This window comes from Streptopelia decaocto, assembly GCF_964273445.1.
Source record: "Streptopelia decaocto genome assembly, chromosome: 1".
NCBI classification, from domain to species: domain Eukaryota; kingdom Metazoa; phylum Chordata; class Aves; order Columbiformes; family Columbidae; genus Streptopelia; species Streptopelia decaocto.
In genome coordinates this window covers 40,785,751-40,812,919 of record NC_138663.1, presented here as the reverse complement: position 1 = coordinate 40,812,919, position 27,169 = coordinate 40,785,751, and the positions used below count along the sequence as shown (strand labels likewise).

Genomic DNA, 27,169 nt, shown 5'->3' with positions numbered 1-27,169 from the left:
ACAAATATCACCTTCATTCATATCAGCAGGGTTTAGCCCCAAAACCTCCTACCGAACTGTCAGCACTCTCACAGCTCCCCTCCAGGCAGCCATAACAATGCATGTCTGCAATTTCAGTACACAAGCATTTTCCATTTAGGAATACACCATAAGCATAGGTAACACCACACACGGGCATAGTAACTTGTTTGCAGTGAGCAGTACTAGAGGTCAAAGGAGAAGCTATGAAGGAACTCTGCAAGCAAAACAAATCTGTTGAAGCATTCATCCATAGCAGAAGTAGATTCGTCTTTCATACAGGCTATATGTATATTCAACAGTTTTAGCATACCAGAAAATACCATTTGTTGGCTTGGAATGCCCCAGAACCTAAAGAACAGTTAGAAGCAATCTTGCCAATAAAGTTGTTTGTCCTCTTTTTTTTTTTTTTTTTCCATTCCTTGCATTCTCATATATTTTTCATGGGAAATCTGGCCTGCTAAGACAACAACTAGCCATAGTGGACCAGGAAAACTGGAGACCTTTCAGATTACCAAGTTCTCACCATGACACAGGCAAGATCCTCAAGGAGCCATAAATCAGAATAAAGGCACAACAATACTTTAAAGAGCTGTACTGTTTCAACTCACATTAGCATTTGACTAGACAATGTACAGTCTCCTTGATGCTTTTTGGTTCAAGTCTGGGCATTTTCCTGCATCCAAAAAAATGCATTCAAGCTCCTATGGCAGGTCTGTTTCCAATCATTCCTACATTTTTTTCTCAAAGCAACCTCCCCTAGTAGAAACACCTTGTTTCTGCCTCTTCCCAAGCTTCTCCAGTCTGCAGAGAGAAGTAACCTATGTGCCCAGAGATTACCTGCAATTAGTCAAACACTTTCCTTTTTCAGGTTGTATCATCTGCCATTCCCTTATAATAGCCTTCAGTTTGCATTTACAAAATAAAGCAGGATCAAACCCAAGCTACACAAAATTCACTAAAGAACCTGCTATTTTAGACATCTGATATGTGCAAGTGAGTTCCCTTGAGGACAGCTCCCCTCCTCCACACACAAGCAATAACCATAATCACACAGCAGTAATTCATTAGAGAGCAACGAAAAGAATCTCTACACATATGAGATAAACTGCAATGATCAGGCAGAGCTAAAAAAAACCCCTTCCTTTTTCCTCTGTCTCCTTTGGTACCACCCCTGCTGTGTCTCAACTGTGATGAACATACACATGGTGATTGATGAGGCAGCTGCTGCCAAAAACAGAACAGGTAAGACTCAAACCCTTTCTGCCTCTACCTCAGAAGACTAAATAAGATCCTATATGCAAGCTGAGCAGAAGAGAAAGGGAGAAGAAAAAACTTAAGGGATCAGCAAACACTTTCAGGACTCTTCTCCATCGTCATTGCTGTCTCAAATTGACCAACATATTTAAGGCTCAGTGAAGGACTGACAGTGGGAATTATTTCCTTGAGAAAACAAAATATGTTTTCCTGCAAGATAGCCTGATCCCTTTGGCTCCAGAAAGGCTTTTGAAAGCAGGTACATCCCCCCAAACCAGAAACTTCTACACAAAGTTTTCAAGTTCATTAACAATCATAGCTCCCAAATTTAGCTGACACCTGAGAGTATACCCAGACTACAGTGGCCATCACTAACACTGCCCCCATACAACTTCTGCAACTTATGCTATCAGTGTTAAATAAACCCTAACCAAACAATTCAGAATTGTAAGCTGAAGGCACATTTTCATACCCTGATGTCACAGGGAGAAAACCAATATTCCCAACTCAGAGGACGAGGGACTCCACACATTGATACCAAAGGATTCAAAGTAACAGTGGCCAGGTAAGCCAACTTTGTCCTGACTGCAGGGGGAAAAACCCAAACCTAGAGTTAAAAAAGAACCTTTACTATGTCACCCAGAATAGAAGCTTTCTGATAGAACTCAGGAGTGAGGTTTGACCATGTCAATCAACCTTTGTATCTGAACCACATCTGGACACAAACTTTGTGTGAAGCATATGGCTTTTTAAAACGTACTAATCAAGTTGGCCCAGCACAAAGATCTCCGATGTTTTTCAAACATGAGCCACTGGCACTCTTCAGGATGCAAAACCAGCACCCTCAAACAAGGCTGTCTCCATGACAGAATCGCAAGATCCACTCTCCCTAGGGCTGAGAACCACCATCCACCCCACCAAAGGGACTTTGTTCACCCACAGTACCCAGGGACCTGGCAGCAGATGACAACATGCCCATCTTAGCCCAGCTGCTCCTGACAGGGGTTATCCTCAGTTCCCTGCCTCAGCCTGCAGGGAAAGCAAAGACCAGAGAAGAGGCCAGGCTGAAGAGCAAGTATGCCAAATGGGCTCCAAAAGCCACAGTCAAGAAACACCTAAGAAGCATGCTAAAAAACAAGGTCTCCTGGAATGAATCAGCAGCCATCACCTGGTCCAGGTGAGACTGACACCTGCCAGATCCACAGGTGAAGCTCACAGCAATGCCCCCCAGCCCTGCCATCACAGGCTCAACTAACCTGACACCAACAACCTGCAGGCAATTCTGGACTGACTCAAGAAAAGGGTAATTCAGGAGATCCTTCACCTAGCACAAGGTGGCCTTGTGACCCTGGCACAACAACTAGGAGCATGCTCAAGTAATTTGCTGTGACATGTTGAGAAACATGAAAGTAGAAAACAAACAGGAAGAAATGGATGACCTAATGACTACAGAAGAACAATAAAAAATAATCCTGTATAATTTTATCAGTAGGAAACAACCAGAAAGACTGACATATAGCTCATCATCATATTAATGGTCTATTGGGAGTGAGGGGTCAATAAAACATTTGAGTGCAGAAGAACCAGTCAAAGAAATGTGTGGCGAGTACCATGGCACGAGACAAGTACAAGGCTTCATCTGCAATACCATGCAAAAACATACAAGGCCGAGTCATAGCTGCAAGTCAGCGAGTGCAACAACTACTCACTCCTTCCTGGCCACCACCTCCTTCAGCTGCTCTTCCCATTTCTCTTATCCATGTAATCTGTTGTTTTTCTTCCTCTCCTTGCCTCACAACTTACTTTCATCACACATGCAAGGACTTACACACAAGGAAGAGCAGACAAAAATCTACCTCACAGTAAAGGAGAAGAGGAGGAAACAAGGAAAACAGCAAAAGATGATGTATGGCTCATAGCAAAGGTAATCTCATATGGTTCTACCTTTTATACACACAGTGGAAAATTACTTTCGTGCCTCCAACAGCAGGGGCTGTCATTACCAGAATGGAGGAAGATGTGCACCTCTCATCATGTAAACAGCATGGATGACACGAGTCCAAGAAACATCCCAGTTCACAAGCATCAGCACCATCAGACAAGGCTGTTCAGACACTCCCCTCATCTGAGAAAAGCAACTATGAAAGTGGGGGAAATTCCCCGAAATTTTGATTTAATGTCATGAAACACATGCATCTTCAGTTCAGAAGAAGGTAAATTAATTAACTCTGCTTCTAGTTTTACTGTTGATATCACAGAGTGCAAACTGAGGAGGAATAGCTGTTACAACTATGTACATAGACATTACAAATATCGTTTCTCTGTAAAAAAATAAAAACAAACAAAAAAAAAAAAAACAAAAAAAAAACAAAAACCTGCTTCACTGACAGTCCAATATTTGAAAGACAAGTAGATGTCAGCAATAGTATTGAACAACGACCAGTTTTAAGATTTGCAAAGATAAATGTAAGCATGGAGAAGAAAGAGAATTAAGTTTTAATAGCATTCTTCCAAATAATTCAACATTTGCAACATGAACTATCTACCTCTATCAGGGTAACTGCAGTGCATGTATTAGTTTAAGTCCATACTGACGGGTATCTAGTACCTTTCCATATGCACATGTCCACAAGTAGAAGGTGATTAACTTTCCTAAAACCGGAGAGTTAGTTTTGGTAAATTCCAGCTGGCTCTTTGAAAACAATAATTTATTGTACATTACTTTCTCATGCTACTCCATCAACTGGTAGAGCATTATTGAACCCAGGCATAACCTAACAACACAATTTTGCCAGTGGTATCCGCTGCATTCCTTGCCAAGGACTGTTATTGATTTTTATTCTTTGCACTTGACTGCGTAATATTTTAAGACACCTATTGTAAGACACTAGTATTATTTCACTGCCAATTATGCAAGAAATTCTGACTCAAAGGTGAGCCTTTACTGCTCCATTTCTCTCTCATAAACAAACATTCCCTCCTTGCACTGGGATAAAGTAAGATATGATCAATTTTTTCACCTTCGTTCACCAAAGAAGCAGCAGCAAAGGATCAGAACACACAACTACACTTTTAATGGATTTTAATGGTACTTCATTGTATGGTATGCTTAGTCACAGAGTCTAAGGAATGGGGACAAATTTAACCGTTGAATCAAACAGCTAATGAAAATAGTAAGGCACCCAAGAACACAGACCTTCTACTTAAAATGCAATGCTGAATATGTGAACACTAAGGAACATAAGGTGCTTTTGTTTTCTTTATCTAATTTTACAGTTTGAAAGTAACATCATCTTCAATCTCTCTGCAACTTTGAACAGAACGAAATTTCTTATTGTTTTACTTAAAGGACATCAGAAATTTTTGAAGAATTACATTTGTCTTTGTAAAATACTGCCATTGGTTCTTCTTAAAGGAGGTCAAACTGACAAAACCAAGTATATTTATTATGAGAGAACCCTGTATATACTCAAACAGTAACACAAACGACACAGAATTGCTATTGGAACTCTAAATGTTTCAAGTGATTTCACATGCAAGATAAATACTTACATAGCAGAGGTAGCAGTAATGCCCTTACTAATCTGAACTGCCTTCACATCCACTTCATTACTTGAGTAACAAAACACTTCTTGAATCAGTAAGACATGAAGTCTAAGTGACCTGAAGGCCAGGTGAACTTCGTCACTTTGTGATGAGCACCACTATCCCAGAAATGCACACACCAACTTACCCACAAAATACCCTCCTCTCCTAATAACAGGCTGGACAGTAAGACCATAACTGGGCGCTCTTGACAGATCCCAGTGGAGTAACAAACTGAACATTTTAACTGGATATAATTCCAAATGAAAAATGGCTCAAACCATGAAACATGAATTTGTTCTTATTATAGAGCTTTACTTTGCTATCCATTTACTTTTAAATTAATCAAAGCTGTAAAACTACCTAGTGAAACAAAAAGCCCAAAAAATGCTTAAACACTGAAAGAATCAAAGCATTACAAACAATTTCCAAAACTCTATTTTAAGAATAATAGGCACGTCTGTCATCCTCCTAACTTGCACACAACCAAGCACATAGAAAACAAAAAGCTATGCAAGAAAGCAAAACTTGTTACAATTCCCTTCCCCTCCAAACTTGTAACAGTTCCTTTCAGGCTAGATTTTCACAAGCATTTTTAAGCTGGTACTGTCACCAAAGCAGGGTCCACACCCTTCTCTGACTGGCAATATCAACTCCTTTAATATGTCCCCTCCCTAATATCAGCACTAGCTTTCCATCTGATGAGTATAAATTGAACTAGAAAAACAATTCAAATTAAAAGTTTTTTTTAAATGACCACATGAGTTTCAAGCATTATTTAGTTCCTCAACACAGCCTGTCATGCAACTGGCAAAGAGATGGTGTGCGGACATAACTGCTTCTTTGTATGTCAGTGACTGCTTACGTAGAACTACATACTATACATAAAACTACAGCATTAGATCACAGGATGTACATGGCAGATTCTAACAATATAAGTTTATGAATACCAGGTGAACCCAAATAAATCATTTACATCTGAGATTTTGAGTCCTGAAAAGCAACGTGCACAACTAAAAAAAGTTGAGAAGTACATGGCTAATGTCTAAAGCAAGTGCTCCACTCCGCAAGCCAATGTTTTGGAAGGAGAAGAAAACACTTCAGGAACTCCATGCAACAACAAACCAAAGCAGAAACATAACCAATTTTAGTTTCCAAATTGACTAGACACTTGGAGCTCATCTTTACCATTAGAAGAACATAACATCCTCTCCATAAATTAACTAACATCATAGGAAACCAAAGCTATTCGTCCATTCAAACCATTGCAGACAACATGCCTCTGTTTTACTGAGAGAGAACTCCCAGACGCAGCCCTCCCGTCACCTAAAGGGCCTGACTCTGGCCAGTCAACACGACCAAGTCGAACACAACCAAAGTGTTTGATCTGTTTTTCCTCCTATTGAAGGACAGCTCCTGGATAAGGCACATTTTTTTGCAGTGATAAAGGAAACCCACAGAAGTTATTACACAAACTCCCACATTAACAGCAACACAGTATTACATTTCCCAATTAAAAAGATAGCTTTTAAAAACAACTGCTTAGTGTCCTCTGTTTTCATCTACTTTTTGAAGATTTGTAGGTGGGAAAAACAAAAGCAGATGGGTGGAGAGATAAAACAGTCAGGCATTACTGTTGTCAGATTTTGCGAACTCCACTGCATGAAGTGAAACACAGGCTCCCTGCCAACAACCAAACCAATTGAAGACATTCTGGAATTTCAGCCTCCATTTCAGACTGTTCTTTCTCATCCGGCAGTTTCAAGTCCTTTATGACGGCAATACCCGCTATACTTACACTAAAAGTCTCAAGGCTTTTTATCAGCAATTAAAGAACTCCGGGTATTTTTAACCCGTCTGGGACTATGAACTAATAAAAAAAATAATATGTATTTGGCCTGAATATTCCCAAAAGCATTAAATGTTCTTTCTTTAGATGTACAGCATCTTTCAAAATTTAAGCAAGTGAGGAAGACAATTTAATTTTGGACTACATCAGCAAAAAGTTTCTGTGTCTTTTCCCTACTTCTCCTAGATAAATGAGTTTATTATAGTGCATAACCCTACTTTAGCTCTGGTAAGTAAGGATTAAGAAGTTGCATTTTACCCAAATACCCAATAAATCTATTTTTGACTTGTGAATACAGCTTTCTAAAGATCAATTTTTTATTATTATTATTTTAGCCAAGGAATAATGAATGAGGTATTATATAATTCCAATACAAGAATACTTTTAAAGTAGTTCCATATTTCTTTCCACTGTAAACTGCATACAAATTTTCTACTGTAGAAATGAAGGTTTGCAACAACTTTAACAGGCAAAAATATCTGAAATGACCAGACCGCAAAATTAACTGATTACTAGACATATATATATATATATACACACACACATATATATGTATATATCTCAGAACTATTGTTAGCAGCACTGTGTTTAAGCAAATAGTTAAGATCAAAAAACTTCATAACTAATAACATTCACAAGACACTAAAGAAATTTTACTTAATACATTAAAGCATAGCAAAACCATGAATACACAGCATAATGTCCATTTACGTTTCAAATACATTTATGGACTATGTTACTTATCATTCCAAGCCCTCCAAGTGGATTGACTTTAGGCATTCCCAGATAGATCTATTCAAGTATTACAAAGCACCTTAGAAAAAACTTTCCCCTCATCACCCAAGAAACGTAAAATACACACCTAAAGTGAACTGAAACATTTATTTTCTAGGCTGTTGATCAAACACTAAAAACTTAAGAAATATTCAAGTGGCTCCCTACTCTAAAAAAAAGCTAATTGTACAAGCAAAAATTAAATGTAGACATCTCCTTTTGTCACTTGAACCGCTAGGTCTTCTCTTATCTTTTTAGATATTTGAAAAAAGTTGTCACGAGTTACTATCTATTTCACCCTCCAGCATAAGAGGGTTTTTTCTGCTTTCTAGTTTACTCTCCTATAGACAAAGGCTTTGTAAATTTTACAGCTAGAACGGAGTTGGATTAACAGTCTTTTAAGAACGCAACATTTGTCTTCAGGTGTTTATGCAAACATTCGTTCTCCACCATTAACTCAAATACCTATTTTGTAACAAGGCCAATGTATGTCTTAGCACATGCAGTGTATCAATCCATTCAAACCTCTATATATGCCTCTTGACATCTGCTACAGCATGAACACTCAGCTGATCTCAGACAACAAATACTTTCATTAAGTGTCACACTGGAAAAAAGCACCACAACACCTGACGGATCCTGACGGATTCCCATCACACTCACAATACTTGCATCACATTAGATCGAAAAATAGATTTGTGGACAAACGTAAAACAGAATAAAATACAATCTACAATAGGATTTTTAATTCAGCAATCGTCTCGCTTGTTGTGCAAGACTCAGTTTTTGCCTCCCATGACTGCCACAAATTCCGTTTAAGCAGCATATAAACTATTTACTACACTATCCAGGATTCTTAAAAGAAAAAAATCCTATTCTACAGAATGCATACTGCAGAGGAATACATCTTACAAAACAAAGCCAAAAAGAAGAAGGAAGGTAATAAAGTCAAGTCGAGCTTGTCTTACCTTGTTCATGGCTCCAGGCTGTGGCCCTCTCAGTCCAGCTTGTCCTCCCATCTGCGGAGAGCCTTGTTGCAGCGTCTCAGCCAACAAATTACCAGCACTACCCATTCCTGGATTTGGGTATGGCATATTAGGTCGTCCTCTGCCTGCTCCAATTGAACCGTTCATGACTTGCCCCTGCATCATCCCCTGTCCATTGCCTGCTGCCAACATCCCAGGATTCATGCCAGCATTCATCCCTGTGTTCATGCCCATGCCAGGCTGATTAACTGGGCTGTTTACTGTTGGCATCATTCCTGCTGCAGATTGGGCTGAAGGACCCTGGTTTGGTCCACTTGCACCCATTCCCATACTGGGAGAAGTCAACCCGGCCTGTGCCATGGGGCTTTTCACCATGCTGTTTAACATTCCCATTCCAGGACTATTTTGTTGGGTTTGATTTGCCATGCCCTGGCCAGGGCCACCAACTCCCATATTGAGATTTGGGGAGCTACCAGCCCGTAAAAGTTCAGACAGCTGCTTGTGTTTAGAGGCAGCATCTTGTGCCAAGCCAAGGCTGGTTTGCAGCTGATTAATGTCACCACCATTGGTGAGTCCCAGTTCTGTGGAGCTGATCAGTTCATCTGGCAAGTCATGTTCCAGATCAAAGAGTGATCCAAAATCTGAAAAACAAAAATTTTATGAGAGGTCAGAGCAATCAGTAGCATCTTGAAGAAAAATCTTGTTCATTAGTAATAATAATAATAATATCCTGACAAATTTTTTCATTTCAAGTAACTAGCAAGACTTCACTTTGTGTTCCAGCAAAATTCCCATATCAGTCGTTACTGAAAATTATCCAATTTGCCATGATAAAAGTGATTTCTAAACTTTACAGAGTCTAAACTAGGGAAGACCATTCTACTTCACTCTCCCACAACAGTTTGTGCTGAAAGATCACTGCATATCTCAGACTATAATCTTGCAACTTAAGATTGACAAGGAAGGAGAAAAAAAATTGCATTAAAAAAATCCCACCACAGTTAGCCAATGGAATTAGACAGCAATTACTACAAAGAATTAAAAGGTTGATGGGAAAGCACTGTCTTCATTTTTAACTTTCAACAAACTCTGTCACTTTTGGTACAGACATAATATAAGTAACATAGTTTTTAAAAAGTTTACTATTTATAAAATAGAGTTGGGGTTTTGGGGTTTGTTTGTTTGATTTTTTTTTTTTTTTTTTTAAAGTTTCCACATCCAGTCATTCCCAGTACAAAACTGCAAAATTCCATTGAACTTCACTGGACAACCAGTATCTTCCCACAACACTGTCAGAAAACAATCAAAGTAACCCTCCTGGCCACAAAGCTGTGAAAAAACACTAGGATGAAAAAAATCAAATTCACATCTCAAGAGCCCATTCAAAGCAATCCCCAAGGTAGCTAAGTGGAGAAAAATTACTATTTGGAATATATAGACACAAGAATATTACACAGCACCCAGAAACCATTTGCTCAAGAAAACAGTAAGTTCTTACGTTTCCAAAAGCAGCATGCACCTTGACCTCGGTGTTTAGTCTATGGTAGATAACACAAAAATAACCTAGAAAGTTTATGGCTAAAACCTGAGGCCCTGTGTGATGTACCTATGTACAGCTAGGCTGTAAAGCTTAATACCTGGAATCTGAGAATACCTAGTAAAGGAAGCGTTTTTTAACTATTAGAACATTTCAGCACCACTTCTCCCAGAAAGGTCATTTTGTAGATGCTCTGTAGGAGGTATTACACTGTATTTTCAAAAACTTAGATCTAGACAATTACCTAAAATACTACTCATTATCTCAGCAACTGCAACTGCATTTAAAAGGAAATGTCAATTACACTGAATTCTAGAGAGGCTGGCAAGAGGACTTTGTCTAAACATAAATGGAAAAAGACTACTGCTAAACAGCACTTAAGTCACAAAAGCTCATCAGCATTACATATCTCTACATTTTTCACCCAAACTGACAAACTCCAGTACTAACAGAGTTTCTACAACTTTGCAACTGTTATCACAGATAAGATCATGACTTAAGAATTCTGAAAATATGGTATGAGGTTGGCAAGAATGCAGGCATACCACAACAGAGGGTATTTTATAACTCCATTTATATATTCTTCATTACTGCACAGCACCAGACACAGATAGAAAATTTCCACTAAAGACCTATATTTTAAACTGTTAAAATCGGTTAGCCCATTGCTCATTAACGTAAGTCTCATGCTAAAAGTTATGCTTTGCTACACATACTAAGGACTAATCTTTCATTTGCATCACTGGTATTCTTCAGCATGACTGTCACTTTTGAAGATTCAGAAGCAAAGGAAGAATCAGAAGAATAAAGCTTTGTCCAAGTTTTCCTTCATTTAAGATTATGAGTTTAGAGTTTTGTGTCAGTAGACTTCTCAAAACACACACTCCCCCAAAACAACTTACAATGCTCAGTGGTTAGCTGAAGAACTAAATATGGATGATCATGGGAAGAGCTAGAGTGGAAGAGATCCTCAAATTAGAGGGGAGATCAAGGAAATGGAGCAAGCAGCCAAAAAATACATGACAGTTTACAACAGCTTCAACAGCACCTTAAGATGCCTCTTAGGATGACTCTAACAGGCAAATGTTGAAGCACTACATCCATAAAACACTCTGGCTAATACCCTGACAAACAGCCCATGAGTGAGAAAGGAGTAAAACATACAATCAGTAATTCACAAGTTGGTCTGGTGTCCAGAAAAAAAAAAAAAAAAAGAGTTCTCCTTAATGATGAACAAAACTGAAATTGAAAGTTAAGTGTCTGGAAAGAACAGGAACCAGCACAAACCCTGTAAGTACAACGTAACCATAATGGCACACACAGCAACCTCCCATCTGCACACCAGGAAACAGCTGTATGGGCAAAGATGCCCACGAAGCTCAAAGGCCAGTCTGGTGATTGTACCTGGGGAAAAAGCTTGTGCTCTTGAACAGACAGGGTCCCCAAGACAGGATGAGTCCCAAAACAAAAATCCCCACTTTGCCTTTCTTGAGATCAGAGCATTGTATACCAAGCCTTTCACAAAACCACCTGGCAAGTGTTCAGTAAATGTCTAAATAGGAAGAACTATTTTTTTTTTTTTTCACACCATCAAAGAGCATTTTCTCAGAAAGACCCATTGAGATTATTTCAGATACAGCACTGCAAAAGGGCAGAGCAACTCTTGTTTTTGAGAGACAAAGATTTGTTCATCTTTCTTCACAAGAAAATATTAATCTGCTTCTCTGAAGATCTCATTCTTTTTGAAATTCTCCCTCCTCATAAATGAGAAGATAATACCAGCTATAAAGCTTACCCATTCATATCCTACTGGAGTATTCAGGTACAAGCTACCTGAGCTCCTTGGCCTGGTCATTCTGTGAGACCCGTGAACAGGAAGAAAAATATCATAAAAACTCAAAGTGTTTTTAATTATTTTCATTAACATCTCAAACCACAAAAAAATCAACAGCTACATTAAAAAAAACACACCACCAATGCAAAACTAAGTATTTGTGAGATAATCCAAATCAGATTAGTTCTTTACATCAAAAAACATAAATTGTTCTTTCCATATAAAACTAATTTGTTCAGATTTTTAATCCTAGAGAATACACAACACAAGATTCATCACAAAATACTATCAGCTACAAGCAAAAATCATAGTAGTAAATATCAACAATGCAATATTCTGGTGCAAGTTTGGTCTTGTAAGTCTTTTCCAAAACCAAAACTTTGAAGTCTTCTTCAGCCAGCTGATAAACAACAAAACCAGAAAAAAACAAAAATTGAGAGTTGTTTGGTCAACTATGAAAATTACATTTTTAGTCAGCTGCCAGGGGGCAGAAGTTTTCAGACACAGGACTGAAACAGGAACAGTCTCAAAAGACCATAAAGATCAATAAGACTTTGTGTGTATCTGGCAAGAGTTGTAATCCATTTCACAGTCTTTTACATGTAACACATATCCTAATGACCACTGTAGAGAGTTCCACCTGTGGCCAAAAACTGACAAGGCTGGTCCAGACAGCTCAGGCCACGTGAAAATAATGGCACATGCACTCAAACAAGAGCCAAAGGCATAGCTTAAGACAATGGTGATAAACATTCATAGAACTGATTGACTTCCCAGTAGTATGGAAAGTACAGAGTCCACTGCAAGCCTCGCAGCCTGTTTCATTAAGGATACCCACAAAAAATTCTTACTAAAAAATGCTTGTGGGAAGGTGAAGGAGGCAGATTAGTCCTGCAATGGTTTGTCTACCCAATTCATAATCCCTCAAGTTCTTAGAGTATAATCAGACACAGAAAAAATCAGGATGTAACAGAACAGACAGCATCTAGCTTAAGAGCCCCAAACCATCCAGTAACATGCAGGCAGTAAGAGGCAGAGCTATATCCTGATCGCAATAGAGTAGCACAGAGTGATTCCACATTACGTTATTCACAGTATTATTAGTGTATTGCTTCCCATAGGTAACAAGAAGATACAGAGTAGATTGCTACTGCCACCTACGATTCAAAGCAAAGAGAAGGAAAGTTGCTCTACAAAACAACATCTAAGCAGATAATTAGAAAGTCTTTACCTGAGGTAGTCTCAACATGCAGAGGCATATAATAATTCCATTGAGGAAATGCACCACTACTGAACACTTAAGCAAGTCTTTTTTATAGAGTCAAGAAACTGGCCTGACTTGCCCTTATTACATTAGATCTGTAGTGAGAAAGTGGGTCAGAAAAGACAGTAGATGGAGCAGGTCCGTTTCTTTCAATGGCAGTCCAGTTAGACTGGATTAAGTAACATGAACTGCATCCTGAACTGTGAGAAAGCAACTTCAAAAATCAGTATCCTAACCTGTATTGCGTCCTACGGATTATTTTCTTAGCTTTGGACCCTACAAAGAACTGACTTCCAAGAAGTCTGCCTTTGACAGTGTCTGATCTGCAAGATGCACAGAAACTGAGAGCCTGGGTTGGAAACCCGCCTGGCACCAAAATTGAATCTGTACTAGTTTGAAGTCCAAGTGTGCAATCAAGATTCTTAAGTCAGTAAGACTTAAGAGCAGCCGATTTTCAAACAAATTACTACGTAGTTATTTCAAGCTTGTTTTACTGCGAGATCACCTGGCAGCACCGGTGATGAAACAGCCCTCAAAGCATGCAAGGCAGAGATTTCTGACAATGCAAGGAAAATATACCCACACTAACTACTTGGCAAAGAAAGCCACATGTGGGTTCAAGTGGCATATGCTAGTTTCTTCTGCGTGCTTTCTAGCCTATAGCCATGATTCAGTTGTTTTCTCATTTCTGGATTGAGACAACAGACCTCTATTCACCTTTCAGAATAACATAAGCATTTCTATCAATATGGAGATTATCTGGTTCTAGTAAATACATAGCAGTGAATAATACTAGTTTTCTAAGAACTTGCCCACATGCTACAAAATATCAAGAACACTTTTACTCTCATGTGTACTGTACCCTCACACTCAATATATTCAAGCATTCAATCTCCAGGAAGAGTTGGTGTATCTGAAGAAACAGCGTCATGTGAAAAGTGACACCTGAAGAACCCGGCATGGCAGACATGTAAGACAACAACTTACTCCAGTGGTTACCTCATTACTGATCTTACAGAGGTAGGAGGCTTTACAGGTCCTGTCCCTGCACCCTATTTATATTATGTTCTGAACACAGACATATCAAATTAGAAAGCTGCTGAACAGTCACCTTTCTGCACAAATGTTTCTGGGCTCCAGAAATACATCAGTGGATCAAATTATATCACAGTCATTAGGTTCACAATGAAACAAGTGGACAAGGCTTAATACAGGACACTGAATACAAAGCATGCATGTGACAGGGTTGACAGGAGCCACAGATGATGTTGGACTTCACAGAAAACATGGTACCTTTGCTGTGCTTTCAGATAAAGAATAACAAAAAGCTGCTGAGGTCAGTATCTTCCCTGCATGGTGACAGGAAAGCTACCCAGGAATTGAACAGGGCCTGAACGTAACAGAGAAAGTGCCTAGAAGATACAACCTATATCCCAGAGAAACCAGCCGTTCAAGCAGTCAAGCACCAGCATCACAGGCCCTAAAATGTATTGCCTGAAATGCCCTAAAAAAAAAAAAAAAAGCCAGAAGTCAAAACATAAAAATAAAAAAGGCAGCACAAGGAGACACATTCTCACAAGACAATTTTCAGGTATCCATGAAAATGCAAAAGCAAAGGTGAAGCACAGACATGAAATAAAGTGCTAATAAAGAAAGTCATCAGTTCCCAAGGCCTCTGCAATGGCAGAAAATTAAGCTAGACATGTTTAGGCAATTTTATCAGGGGAAAAAAACATGTCTGAGAAAGAGGCAAAAACTCTAAGATTCCTACCAGGTGGGTGTGAGAGAATTTTGCTATACAGCATTTTGGAGATCAGATGTCTTCTTACCATTAAAGCCCATTACAGGAGAAGACTTTTCATGTAGCTCCTCTGTGAAGCCACAATTACCCAATGGTAGCAAAAACTCTGCCAAACCGTTTTTTCTACCTTAAAATGTAGAGTTAATTTAAATTAATCTAGTAACTTGATGCCAGACAAAGGGGCAAAAATTCAACATCAGCTTAAAATACTGAAGTCAAGATTCACCATTGCAAATACTGCTTCCAAAACCCCAGGACATCAGTCCCTGTGTAACCCTAAGCATCACCCACTCCCAAAGTGGAGGTGTGATGCAGAGGTCTTCACTATTACTTACACAACAGCAACTGGGAATTCTTATTTTGTAGTGTGCTATTTGGGTAACAAAGTCTTCAGCACTGGAATTTCATATTAATTCTATTCCCTGCAAGAAACTGCGGAAGCCCTGGCTGTTTCCCCGCTGATCCAGAAAAGACCTGAATTTGCTCACCACATCAAGAAACTTGGTAATTTGAAGACAGACTGCAAATGATACAAGCAGAAAACATGTCTAAAAAGGACACACTCAAAACCCCTGGAAGACAGCAAGCGCAGAGGCACAAAACATGCTAGTACATTGTTGTAGCGCCCTGAGTTCAGGCACCGATTATTAAAAACAAGCAAGGGTTTTTTGGTCGAAAAGGTTCAAATTCACCACCTAGAATGCACATGGTTTCATCATTAATTGTAACAACCGAATATAAACATAAGTGTTCTATCAAAGACTATTTTAGGACCCATCACATTTAATATTTTAAGATATCCTAACCCCTAATCAAACACTGGTGTCAAAACCATCAGCTCTTAATTTTGCAAAGTCTCAATAATCTGAAAGTTTAAGTCCTACTTGTCCCAAACTAAGATAAAGAGAAATGCCAATTTTAGTAGACTTTGGTTGATCTCTGTTTTTTGCAACTTCAGAAGAAAATTGTATTCATAACAAACTGTTTTCATTTTCATAATTATATTCAAAGTTCTTGAAAAACACTGTTTAGAGGTACAGATGATAGCAGGTGTTTACCACTGAAAATAATAGTGAAAATTAAATGGAATATGGAATTGTAGCTGTTGTAGAGAAACAGAAGTGGTGTAATCATATGGAAAAGACTAGGTACAAGAATCAACACAGTACGTTTAATATTTTAACTTAAGGGGGAATTTCAGAGACACTGTTGTTTGTGTACCTGCCTATTCACACTTTCAGCTAACACAAAGCAAAGGTACTAGTTTCGGCATCACTGATGACTCCAATAAAACAAAAAAGTTTAGAAGTTTTAATTCCAAAATGCTCAAGTCACACATTTAATAATTCCCTTGTGAACATGTTGCTATTTGCATAAACTTCATTGGGCTACCTTCATCTTTATCGAAAAGTCTGTAAATTAGTATTCTTATTCCCAAGAGTACCCCATGTATGTCACCAAAATTCCCATAAGACCACCTTAAGTTAACTACTGTTGGTCTGTGGTATCATTAAACAGTGAGAATGGTATTTCAGTCAGGAATCTGATAAATTCTGGATCACTGTGCGCACAGTGCTGGGAAGTTAGAGATGCCTTGCTGGTCTGCTATGCTAGTCGGCACAAAATGGGTACATGCAGCTAGGAAAAGTGCACTCGTGCACAAACACACTGAATCAGTTTCATTTTAGAAGTGATTTCAAGTCAGTTTCAAGAAAAGAGTAAAGTTCACCTTACTGTCAAGTTAACAACAAGTTTGAAATGATGCAATCTGTATATACAATTACCAAAAAGTCAAGTCCATTTTCCAAGTATTACTGACTTGAGTCCAGCCGACATTACTCCCAAGTAAAATAAAAAATGCTGAATTTATGTACAAAAATATATATAAACAAAACCCAGAACTCAGCAGATCTTGATTGCCTACAGTTCTTGAAATTACGAATACATAAAAGGCAGTTTAGCTTCAGCAGAATTTGTACTGAGCAAGACATATGCCAGCATTTTCCCAGAATTTTTTTTTTATTACTATTCTAAAAAAAACTGAGAATTACATTATTTTAGTTCACTAACACAGTAAGAGTATGTTGTAAGAGAAATTACCTATTCACTTCTAGTTGGGAGTTCTACAAAACCAGAAAAAAAAAAAAAATCGTGATTCTGCAAGCAAACACATACAGTTCAAAACTCTACCTACATCTCTCACAGAGATGCAACAAAAAGTGCAGTAGAGGTGCTCCGCACATCAAATAGAAAAAAGCAAAATCTTTCTCTGCCCCATCTCACAGCCACCAATAATAGAAAGGTCTTGTACCTGACTTGCACTTCTTTTGTACAAATCCTAGTTTGGACCACTATTTCATCTCTTTGCTGTTCCTACAAACACAATGACATTGTCAACCAAACCACAAGTTACTACGCTTAGAAATCATCAGAATTCAACACTCCTTTTTCTCATTTTCTTCAAGAAGCGTTGGAAGAAATGCATGTTTGAAGAAGAATATAGCATGTCAAGTTTTTAAGATAACTTTAACTACATTCATATGCCAATCCATTTTAAGGAAACTTGTTGCTATTTAGGAAAAGAACAAAGTCATGTTTTCAGATACGTCACTTACTGCTCAGGGAGAGGATTTCTGTGAATTGCCCTAGTTCAAGTTCTACTTGAAGTTCTATGTAACCGCAGATGTTTTGTCAGTGCATACATCCATACACAGAGACAGATGTATTTTACTTCAGCCTGCTGCTACACTTTAAGTAAAAGACAGAAAAGCCAAATCCTTGGAGACAGGTGCGCATTGTTTATCTGTCAGTGAAATCTACACAGCAAAATTATCCCATTTGTCAAATAATAAATCTAAATGACTTTTCGCCAAGCCCTCTCAGAGGGGGCACTAGTTCGGGTGATGAGAAAGGTTAAATTAGTATCACTACATGGTTAGAACAGGCACTGAAAGGCTGCTCCTGCTAAAGCAGCTAAGCAAGACGCTGAGGTGACTGGAGATAATAAAACAGTCTACAGAGATTTTGCAAGAAATACTCACTAAATCATACAAAATTAAAATCTAATAAGGTCATTTTCTCTAAGTTGTAATAGTACAAGAAACCAGAATTCCTACAGTAGGAGTTCAACCTTTATCTGTAGTACCTTATAAAACCTACATCCCCTAAAAATATACACTAAACCTTAGAGTCCACTACACCATTCCCAGATATACTTTGGTTTTCTACAAATAAACAACTGACCAATAACCTGAACTAGGGACTCTCTAGACTAAATCCAAACCCTACTTTAGGACCATGAGGGACAAGACGCATAGGTTAGTAGAGTTTTTTAATCTAGGATTTAAATTCCCAAGTTCAGCAACAAAGCTTTTCCCTGCAATATCAAACTTTTGAATCTGTATTTTTAAGTTGCAGCTGTAAACTTGTTTTCAAGTCTCAAAGGTTTTTTTTTTTATTTCTAAGTGCTCAAGATTCAGTTTTACATCACAATATGTATGGGGTTTTGTGTTGTGGTGGATATTTCCTTAAAAAAAAAAGGTTCATAACACTGCTCCGAAAAAAAGTACATACACACACAATCCACTTGGTGAAAGGGTAGAGGAAAAAAGCAGAGATATAGTAGTTTGAAAATCTATGAGGTTCAAAAGTCTGCAAGACCTACTTTTAAAAATTTACTAAGCACCATATGAATGATTGCTTTACTTTTAAAAAAGGAAATCTTGTAGACTTAAACTATCTTAACTGACATGTACTCCTAATGCAGTTACTTCTAGTACCTATTCAGCTACAAGGCAAAGATGCCCATTTTTGCCACACAAGCATCCATCACTGCAATACTCAATTTACAGTATATGCCATCCATTTAACCATGTTTTAATGCAGCTCTCATTACTAATACTTGGGGGGAAAAATGTGGTTTTCAATAGGGATAAAAATATTTTAACTGATGGCTCTAAGTTAAATGCAGCTAATAACTTTGTCTTAAACATCAGCCAGAAAGCAGATTTGTGAAAAGTGTTTAATTTTAAAAGTAGTACAAACAAACAGTAGGGAAAACAGCATAGCTGTCCAAAAACAAATGAAAACCGTGCATATGCCTCTGGAAAACACAGCGAGATAAGATTAATATAATATGATTCATTTTGAGCAAAGAAACATCCTGATACATTTGGAACAAAAAAAAAAGATGAGTATCAGTCAAAATTGCAGTAGTCAAGGTGAGAAGTTTCGTTAAAAGTCTTACACCTTTGATGTAAGGGAGAGTAAGGTTTTAAAGGTCAGAAGCAGTTCCTGAAGAAAAAAAAAAAGGGAACATATAGACTTTACAAAAAGACGGGTACTGAAAGGGAGATTGAAGATATGCTATTACTCAGAAAAACTCGACTTCTGGATATAGCAAACTGAAGGATGTTAAGACACATACCACAAATACGTAACTCAATCTCTGATATAACACATGACAACTAATTGAAGAAAACTGGCTTCCAATATTACAGCAAGCCAGAAACACTAAGCACTTAAAAATCCTATTTTCAGATCTAACAACCCAAAGACATGATGCCGTACAGCCATGCTGCCGCAGAGGGTATACTCCATTTTTATTCCTTGATGAAACACAGCAGTTCTGAACTCGGAGCCCAAAAAACTTTCCTAGTTTGCAGTAAACACGTTTTTTCTAAAGGGGGGCTGTAAAAGATTATTAAACTCTCCCTTCCTGAATATACCACACGGAAACCTGTACATGGCAATTTCAGTGCACCTGCATTACTGCAGGAAAAAAAATCAAGGGGTTCACAAATAAAAAATATATATAAAAAAATCACTGGTTTAAGGCACCCAGCTAAAACGTATCTTTATGAAAGATTTCCACTAATTTAGTCAAGAACATAACTCTTCAGGTTGTAGTAAAATTATTCTGTTAGAGTTACTAGGGGAAAAATAGACTGGTGCACCCCACTTTGCTAATACAATGTTTAAGGAAGTCTTGTCAGTCTAGGTGCAACATATCAAAACAGTGTTTCTACCAATAAGGAAAGGTAAGCAAAATGAGCTACACTGGCAAATCAATGTATCAATGTAATGTACTTACATCAATGTAACCATGCTGGGACAGAAGAGCTGTGCCAGCACCCAGTGTCACAAACTCACATCCCACACTAAGGATACTGTACCAACAAGAGGTGACCCCACCATAGAGCTGTAATAGCTTTAGAAAACTTAACATCTGGGCAAGATATATCTATAATTACCACTCTTCTTTGCAACAAAATTAACATTTAAATAGAAAAAAAAAAAGTTGTAGAAAACCTCTGGCAGTTTAAGAGAATCCACAGTGTCCTTCCTGCTCCTGAAGCTTATTCTGCAACTACACAACATTTAAGAAAAAGATGACACCATTCAAAAATTCATTACTAATATACTACACAACACTGACAATACCAAGACTTTCTAAATTACTTCAAAATAAACTTTATTACAAAATGTGCTACAAACATTTCAGTCTCCTTTTAAGTCTATCTTATTCTTCCCTCCGAAAGAAGCAATTGGCATTAATAAAGCAACTCAAAACTACACTAATACAGTTCTATGGCAATGCAAATTCTGAGCAGGGAACACACAAACCATTTAAGACAGAAGAAGATGCGGCACTGCAACAACAGTGGGAAATGCAGCTGTATTTGACTGCTGCCAATAAATCAAGTGTATTAGGACAATCTTTACCTACTACTTTTATAGAAGAAAACCACCAGCATCTGAGTTTAGCATATTCCAAGCCCAGGACATCAGTATCATCCAGGTCTACAGCAAATACATGAGTGAATTAAGAGATTCTACTTCATCTTCAATATAAATACACTTCTGCAAGTTTGGGAATAAGTTAACTAGAGATATTCATTGTTTCTAGGTATCTAACAAGCTAAAGCAGTATTTCAGATTAAGAAATGAGTCCAAAAGTTAACAGCAAAACACACTGAAAGATCCACTATGCACATGTGCTGGAAAAAGTTTCATCAACGGTGCGAATTTCTTACTTTCTTCCTTCCCTCTAATGATGCTGTGAATCTGACAGTTTTAAAAAGAGCGCTTGAGTAAGTACATAAGCACCATGTTATTTATTTTCTATAATTAACTAAGGAGTGGGAGCAATACAACAGATTCTATAAGTGGAATTTACTTAATGAAAGTTGCTTGCACTATTCCAAAGCAAATTTAAGGAGCAGATAGGTTAAAAAAAAAATACGTAAACTTCAAAGGAGCTTCCCACAACAGCAAAAGTGGGACAAGAAAAGCTGCAGTCTCTCAAGCAGCAAATGAAAAAATATAACTCTGAAAACACGCTTATTAATTAAAAGGTTTGATTTTCTTTAAATAAAGTAATAGAAATGATATAATGTTAAAAAACACAGAAAATTGAACTGTCCCAGATCCATGTAAGTTGTCAACAAAAAAAACCCCAGAGGAGTAAGAATTCTTTAATAGTTTTTATGCAGCATAAACTGTTCGCACCACTATGAACCTCTGCATAGTTACCAAGTGATGACAACCTCAGTCACTGTTGTGTACTCCTGAAACTGTCCAACAATCCCTAGTGTTCCACCATAACTTTAAAAAGTTCATTTATTAAATGGCTCAGTAAAGTAACAATTAAAATAGACTATTCCGTTAAAATCTACACCTGTTACGCTGAAATGCATTCACAAATGATCCAAACCTTATTTGATCACAAACATCTTAATTTAGATACATGTTCATCTGAATCAAAACATATCTTTAACTTCCATATTTTGAAGTGTTAGGACTTCTCTCACAAAATACATTTTTCTTTTACCTCCCTAAACAGAGCAAGATAACCACCATCAAGACAACATAAAAACAGTTACTACTGAATAAAGTACTGGTTTCTAAGTCCAGCAAATAAACCCAACAACCAGCTCTAGCTAAAGAGCAGCTTTTCCAACCCTCTTCTACTCTCTTAATAAAGACCTGTTGATATTAGGAACAGTCATGTCTTCCAGTTACAACATAATATTGCCTCTATCTAATATCTCTACAAGGTACAAACAAACTGTTCAAAACTAACATGTCATTCACCTAGAGAAAGCAAAAAAACCAAAATTTTGAAGATGATTCCAAGTAGAATCACATCCACTGATTGACCAAAAACCACCTACTAAAACCTTCTGTTTACTGTCAAATGAGGATTGTTTTGTTTTGTTTTTAACTCCAACAACTCCTTCTTGCCAGCTGTAACCACACTGAACAAGACCACCGGTGGCATCAGAAATGTCACCACTCACCAGACTGGCAGGAGGCCTCCTCTGCATCTCATAGTGCTACAGAAGTTTATTTTCCCTATGTTTCCCAAAGCAGAGGCTAAAAAGATGAAAAGTGAGTTCAAAGAAACTCCTGTGGGACAGGTAATCAAGTACTCTCATAGCTAAATAACACCAAATACTCATCTGCTTCGCAAGAAGCATTGAAAAGCTAAACAGCCCTTTGTTATTCCCTCTCCCCTCCCAGTACAACCAGTGACTATTTGCTAGGGATCCGGACACCTAAGATTTCCAGCCTCCCATCTGCTTTCACAGCATCACCAAAGACTTCTGCAGGACTGCAGAGAAGCCCCTTTATCTTCACAGCCCTTAAGTCTACAGGGAAATTTCAGACATTTTGGTCTCGCAGCAAAGAAATGGGAGACGCAAGATGAACTGCACTCCATATTGATTCTTAATGCAAATAAGGTGAAACAACATTTCATTTCTAAGAAGAATCTTGATAAATCTTAAGCTCCAAGCTTGGGATCTGGATTTTTGTTTTAACTGTTTTTTCCTAAAGTCGATGGTCTATTTGAATCAGAACAGCAGTTTTTAGATACCCTTCTGCAAGGAAGAGTAAGAGGGATTGTAAAAAATAAATCAAATAAGCAGACTGCATGTAAGAAGAAAAAGGGAAAATAGAGAAATCTCATTTCTAAACGAGCTGTAAAAACCCTTGTATATGCAAAATAATTAAGACACAAGACACATTTGCGTGTACAAATGTACACATGCAATTCAACAATAAAGTGTACAAAAGCATCATCTTCAGCACTATTTCGTATTTCTGCAACTGGCATTAAAGGCATATGCTTAGCAAGGAGCTCAGTAATAGCTCCTATTGTGACATGAAAATGCTAAATTTTTAAGTCTTATCTGCAGTTGCTCAAAAGCACAATATAAACTGAAAGGCTTTGCTTTCAATCACTTCCAAAATACCAGAAGGGCAAAAACACCCGAACACCCTCCCTATGCCATTAACGCCAATAGGTTCAAACGGAGCGAAAACGGGAGAAACAGACAGAAAGGACGAAGGCAGGCACGAGTTACAGCAGCGAGAAAGAGATTTAGGCAGAAGAGGGGAGAAAAGGGGCAATAATTGCAGCACGGAGAGGTGGGGAGGGCCCGGACCCCGAGACTGACCTGTGCCGTCGCTGGCAGACACGGAGAGCGCCGGTGAGGAGAGTTTAGGCCGCTTGGCTGAAGGCGGGCCCGGCTCCACCACATTCTCGGCCATTTTTAATTCTTTTTTAGACAATCACTCAGAGCAGAGAGGCGGTGGGGGGTGAACCCCGAAATCTTCACCTTCTTCTCGGGCCCCCAGTCGGCTGAAGAACAACAATAAGGCCGAGAACGAGCGAGGAGGATCCGGCGGAGGAGGGGGCCAAGTTCCCCTTTTTCTGCCCCTCGGGCTCCGGGAGGGCGGCAGCGGAGCAGCGGGGCGAAGGTAGGAGCTGGGGTGGGGGGAGCGAAGCGGTCTCTTCCCCCAAGCGAAAGGGCTGATCGAAGATGAGAAGAGCAGGTAGAGCCCCCGCCAAAAAAAAAAAAAAAAAAAGAAAAAAAAAAAAGCTGGTGGTTTGTGCTGTTTGGTTGTTTTTTGTTTTGTTTTGTTTTTTTTCAGGAAAATTAATCCCGGCTGTTGTGCTGCTGGTGCTTCCTCGCCACTGCCACCATCATCTTCTTCATCCTTCGGGGGGTCTCCTCCTCCTGCTGCCTCCTCACTGCCGCCATCAGCCTCTTCCTCCTCGGCGCCGTCCTCCTCCTCCTCATCGCCACAAGGAGGCGGGCGAAGGAGGGGAGAGGAGGAGGAAAAAAGAAAAAAAGATCACCGTCCTCTAGCAGCGGCTCCTTCCCCCTCCAACACCACCCTGCAAAAAAACACCCACCGCCAGCGACAGGGCTGGGGGGGAGGCGGCGGGGGGAGCGGCCAGGCGTGCGCGGGGTCCCCAGCTCCACTCGCTTCTTCCTCGCCCGTCGCTAATGGCTGCAGAAAGGGGAGCTGTAAGGATGAGGAGGGTGAGGATAAGTCCCAGGAGTCTCCGCTTCACATCTTGTTGTGCAGGGAAGGAGGAGGGGTTGTTGTCCTGATGGAGGCAGCACCGATCGCGGGATGGGAAGGTGGGGGGCGGGTTTCAACACCCTCTCTGCCCCCCCACCCCCTTCTTCTTTCCCCTTCCTCTTTCTCTCGCTCTCAGTTGCAGGCTGCCCCCCCCTCCGGCGCAGGCAGAGGGGCAGGAGCGAGGAGGAGGAGGAGGAAGAAGCCGGCCCCTCCCCCCCTCTCTGCCTACCTTCCCCTCTCCCGGGCGGCCGAGGATGGTTGCGGGCGCTGGCGCCGGGCAGGGAGGGGGCTCCCCGGCTCCGCTACGCTGGGCGCAGAAAGCGAGGGAGAAAAACCTCGGGCGCTGTTCGGGCGCGGCGGGGACTCGCTCTTCGCCTCTGCGAGGGTGGGGAAGGAAGCGAAGAGGTTGGTAGTTGAGGGGGAGAGAAGGAGGAGGAGGCCGCTCAGCGACCCCTCCGAGAGGAGAAGGAGGGTGAAATTAAAAATAACAAAATAGAAGAAAAAATTACGCCGGGGGGAAGGCGGGGGACTCGCCTCGCGGTGGGTTAAATGGCCGGGAGGGGGAGGGGGTCCCGGCGCTCCCCGGCGGGGGGGTGGGGCGGGACAGCGCAGGCAGCGCGGGGCCCGAGCGCAGGCTCCCTACTGCCCCTGCCTGGCGCTCAGCGCCGGCCCGGCTGCGGCCGCTCCTGGGGCGTGTGTGGCGGAGCGGGGGCTGAGGGGAGCGGGGGAGAGAAAGAAGTCGGGGAGAAAGAGAAGAGAAAAAAGGGGGAGAGAGAGAGAGAGGTCGGGCAGGCTGGCGCGGGGCGGGGGGGGGGTTGCTTCTGGGCTCCTCGCTTCTCTCCCCGTCCCCTGGCCGGGCCCCTGGGTCTCTCTGCGCTGCCCTCCCCCTGGCTCGCCCCGTCCGGCTCGGCCTCTCGCTCCCTCCCTCAGTCGCTCACACACAAACAAAATGGCGGCTGTTGTTTCTTCACTCTCCCGAGTCCTCGGAGGGAAGCGAGCGGCGGCGGCGGCGGCCGGAAATGAGCCAAGAGAAAAAAGGGGGCGGGGCCAGGCCTGGGGGCGGGGCCCGGCGGCGTTGGCGCACACAATGGAACGCGGGGGGCTGGCGTGCTGCGGGGGGGGCGAGCAGAGTGGACCCGCCCGGCCGTCGTCACGAGACCACGTTCGCCCAATCAGCGGCTGTCTCTCGCCAGGCTCTTCCGCAAACTGCCCTGGCTCCGCCCCTTAAAGGCAAAGGGGATTTCTATTAAAAAAAAAAAAAAAAAGGCTCCTCCTCCCGTTTTCGCTCACGCTCTTTTCTGTCGGCCGAAAAGTGTCCGTCGGCGGCCCGGGAGAGGCCGCTCGTAACCTGCGGCCCAGGACAGGCGGCCGCTCCGCCCCGGTGCCCGCGGCCCAGTGGGCTGAGGGGCCGGCGGGACGAGCGGGTCTGTCCCGCCGCTGCCCTCCTTTCCTCCCTCCCTCATGGGTGTCGGCGCCCGGTCGGTTCCCCGCGGCGCCGGCGGGCGGGGCGCTCCTGCCGCCGGTCCCGGGCCTTGCTGCGCCACAGACATGGCAGCCCGGGCTGGGAGGGAGGCCCCGGGGCGGCGCGGCTCCCGAGCGGGGGTACAGCCCCCCCCGACCTGCGGGAAGCGGGGGTGTGAGCAGCAGCCCCGTCCGCGGGCAGTGGCCGCGCAGCCCCCGGGGCCCGGCGGGCAGTGGGTGTGTGAGACTCGGAGGCGCTTTACGCGCTGCTTAACTCGGAGATGCGAGAGCCGCCGCGGTTTTCCCTCGATGGTACAAAAAAAATAATAAAGAAACCCCAACAAAACGCTTTATGCCGAAGAGTAAATAAAGTGACAAAACCCACGTTTCATCCAAAAAATCCCTGCGTGTGCTGGGAATAGAGGCGGGAGGCGTTGCGCGGTACAGCAGCGTCCAGCAAAGCCCCCCTGCTCCCCGCTCTCCCGCGGCCGGGCAGGAGGTGACCCTGGGGCTGTAGGTGGGGACAGGTGCGGTTATGTCGCCCTTGGTGGCGCCTCAGCCGCTCCAGAGCTCGGGGTTGCTGACCCACGAAGAGCTTTCCTCAAATCTTCAAAGGTTCGTCAGCCATCGCTAGCAAGGAAATGCCCCGTCCCGGCTTTCCCCTGGGGTGCGCTTGGGCTCTTTCGGGCCGCGCACCATCGCGGGGTGGGAGTGGAAGGGAAACGCAAGCACGCGTGTGTTTTTAATGGAAAAAGCACTTTTGTTTGATCTGAACGGGATGTTCGCGAGGATTTCTCTTGCCACCCACCCTCAGGGTTGAGCTCTCCACAGTCTTGTGTGTAAGAACTGGAGCGGGTATTTGGTAAAAGCCCAGCCTAAACACCAGGATTAATACCACAGGCCATGAGAGAAGGCATGAGTGGAGATTCACAGCCCTGTAACAGTTGTCCACCAGCTCCCTCGCGTACTCCCACACTTCGGCTTCCCTTGTTTGGGCTTTATTGCAAGCAAGATCGTTGTTGTCTCCCTCTGAACAAAAGGGAAAACGCAAATAGGGTTCTGCTCAAACCAGTCCAAAAGTGCTTAAAGATTACACATATATTAGCCTTCTGGAAAAGTCCTGGAACTGTAGGCAGTGCACAAATCTATATGGTTTAGAAGAGAGGTGTAAGGAGCCTTGCAAGGACAAATAAGTGATAGGAAAATAGTCTGGAAAGCAGAAAGTCTCAGAACTAAAGCTGTCAGGGCTAACAGCGTCAAACCTAACAGCATCAACTTAGAAAGTATGTTATGGTTTTCAGAGTTTTTTTGCCTCTTCTTGCAACTAAATTCCCCAAAATATTCCAAGCCTTGTATTACTTCAACTTGTTATTTCCCCTCTTTGTGAAGCACTTTTTTTTGGCATGGCTGGGACTAATTTTAACC

The 27,169-nt window shown here is 41.2% G+C and overlaps 1 protein-coding gene across 4 annotated transcripts in view; it reads right to left on the bottom strand.

Annotated features, from left to right (window-relative positions):
• The window catches only part of EP300 (EP300 lysine acetyltransferase), a 64,484-nt gene extending 39,119 nt beyond the window's left edge, over positions 1-25,365 (bottom strand). The window contains exons 1-4 of one of the 4 annotated variants that reach the window (XM_082057139.1): positions 24,513-25,365; positions 24,111-24,223; positions 23,368-23,986; positions 8,452-9,110 (exon numbers count right to left, since the gene is read on the bottom strand). In XM_082057139.1, coding sequence (XP_081913265.1) covers positions 8,452-9,110; positions 23,368-23,461 — 753 coding nt within the window. In that variant the 5' untranslated portion in view covers positions 23,462-23,986; positions 24,111-24,223; positions 24,513-25,365. Of the gene's footprint in view, positions 1-8,451; positions 9,111-23,367 lie in introns of all 4 variants that reach the window. The other 3 variants (XM_082057138.1, XM_082057137.1, XM_082057136.1) reach the window with 3 other exon arrangements.
• Positions 25,366-27,169: the final 1,804 nt, after the last annotated feature.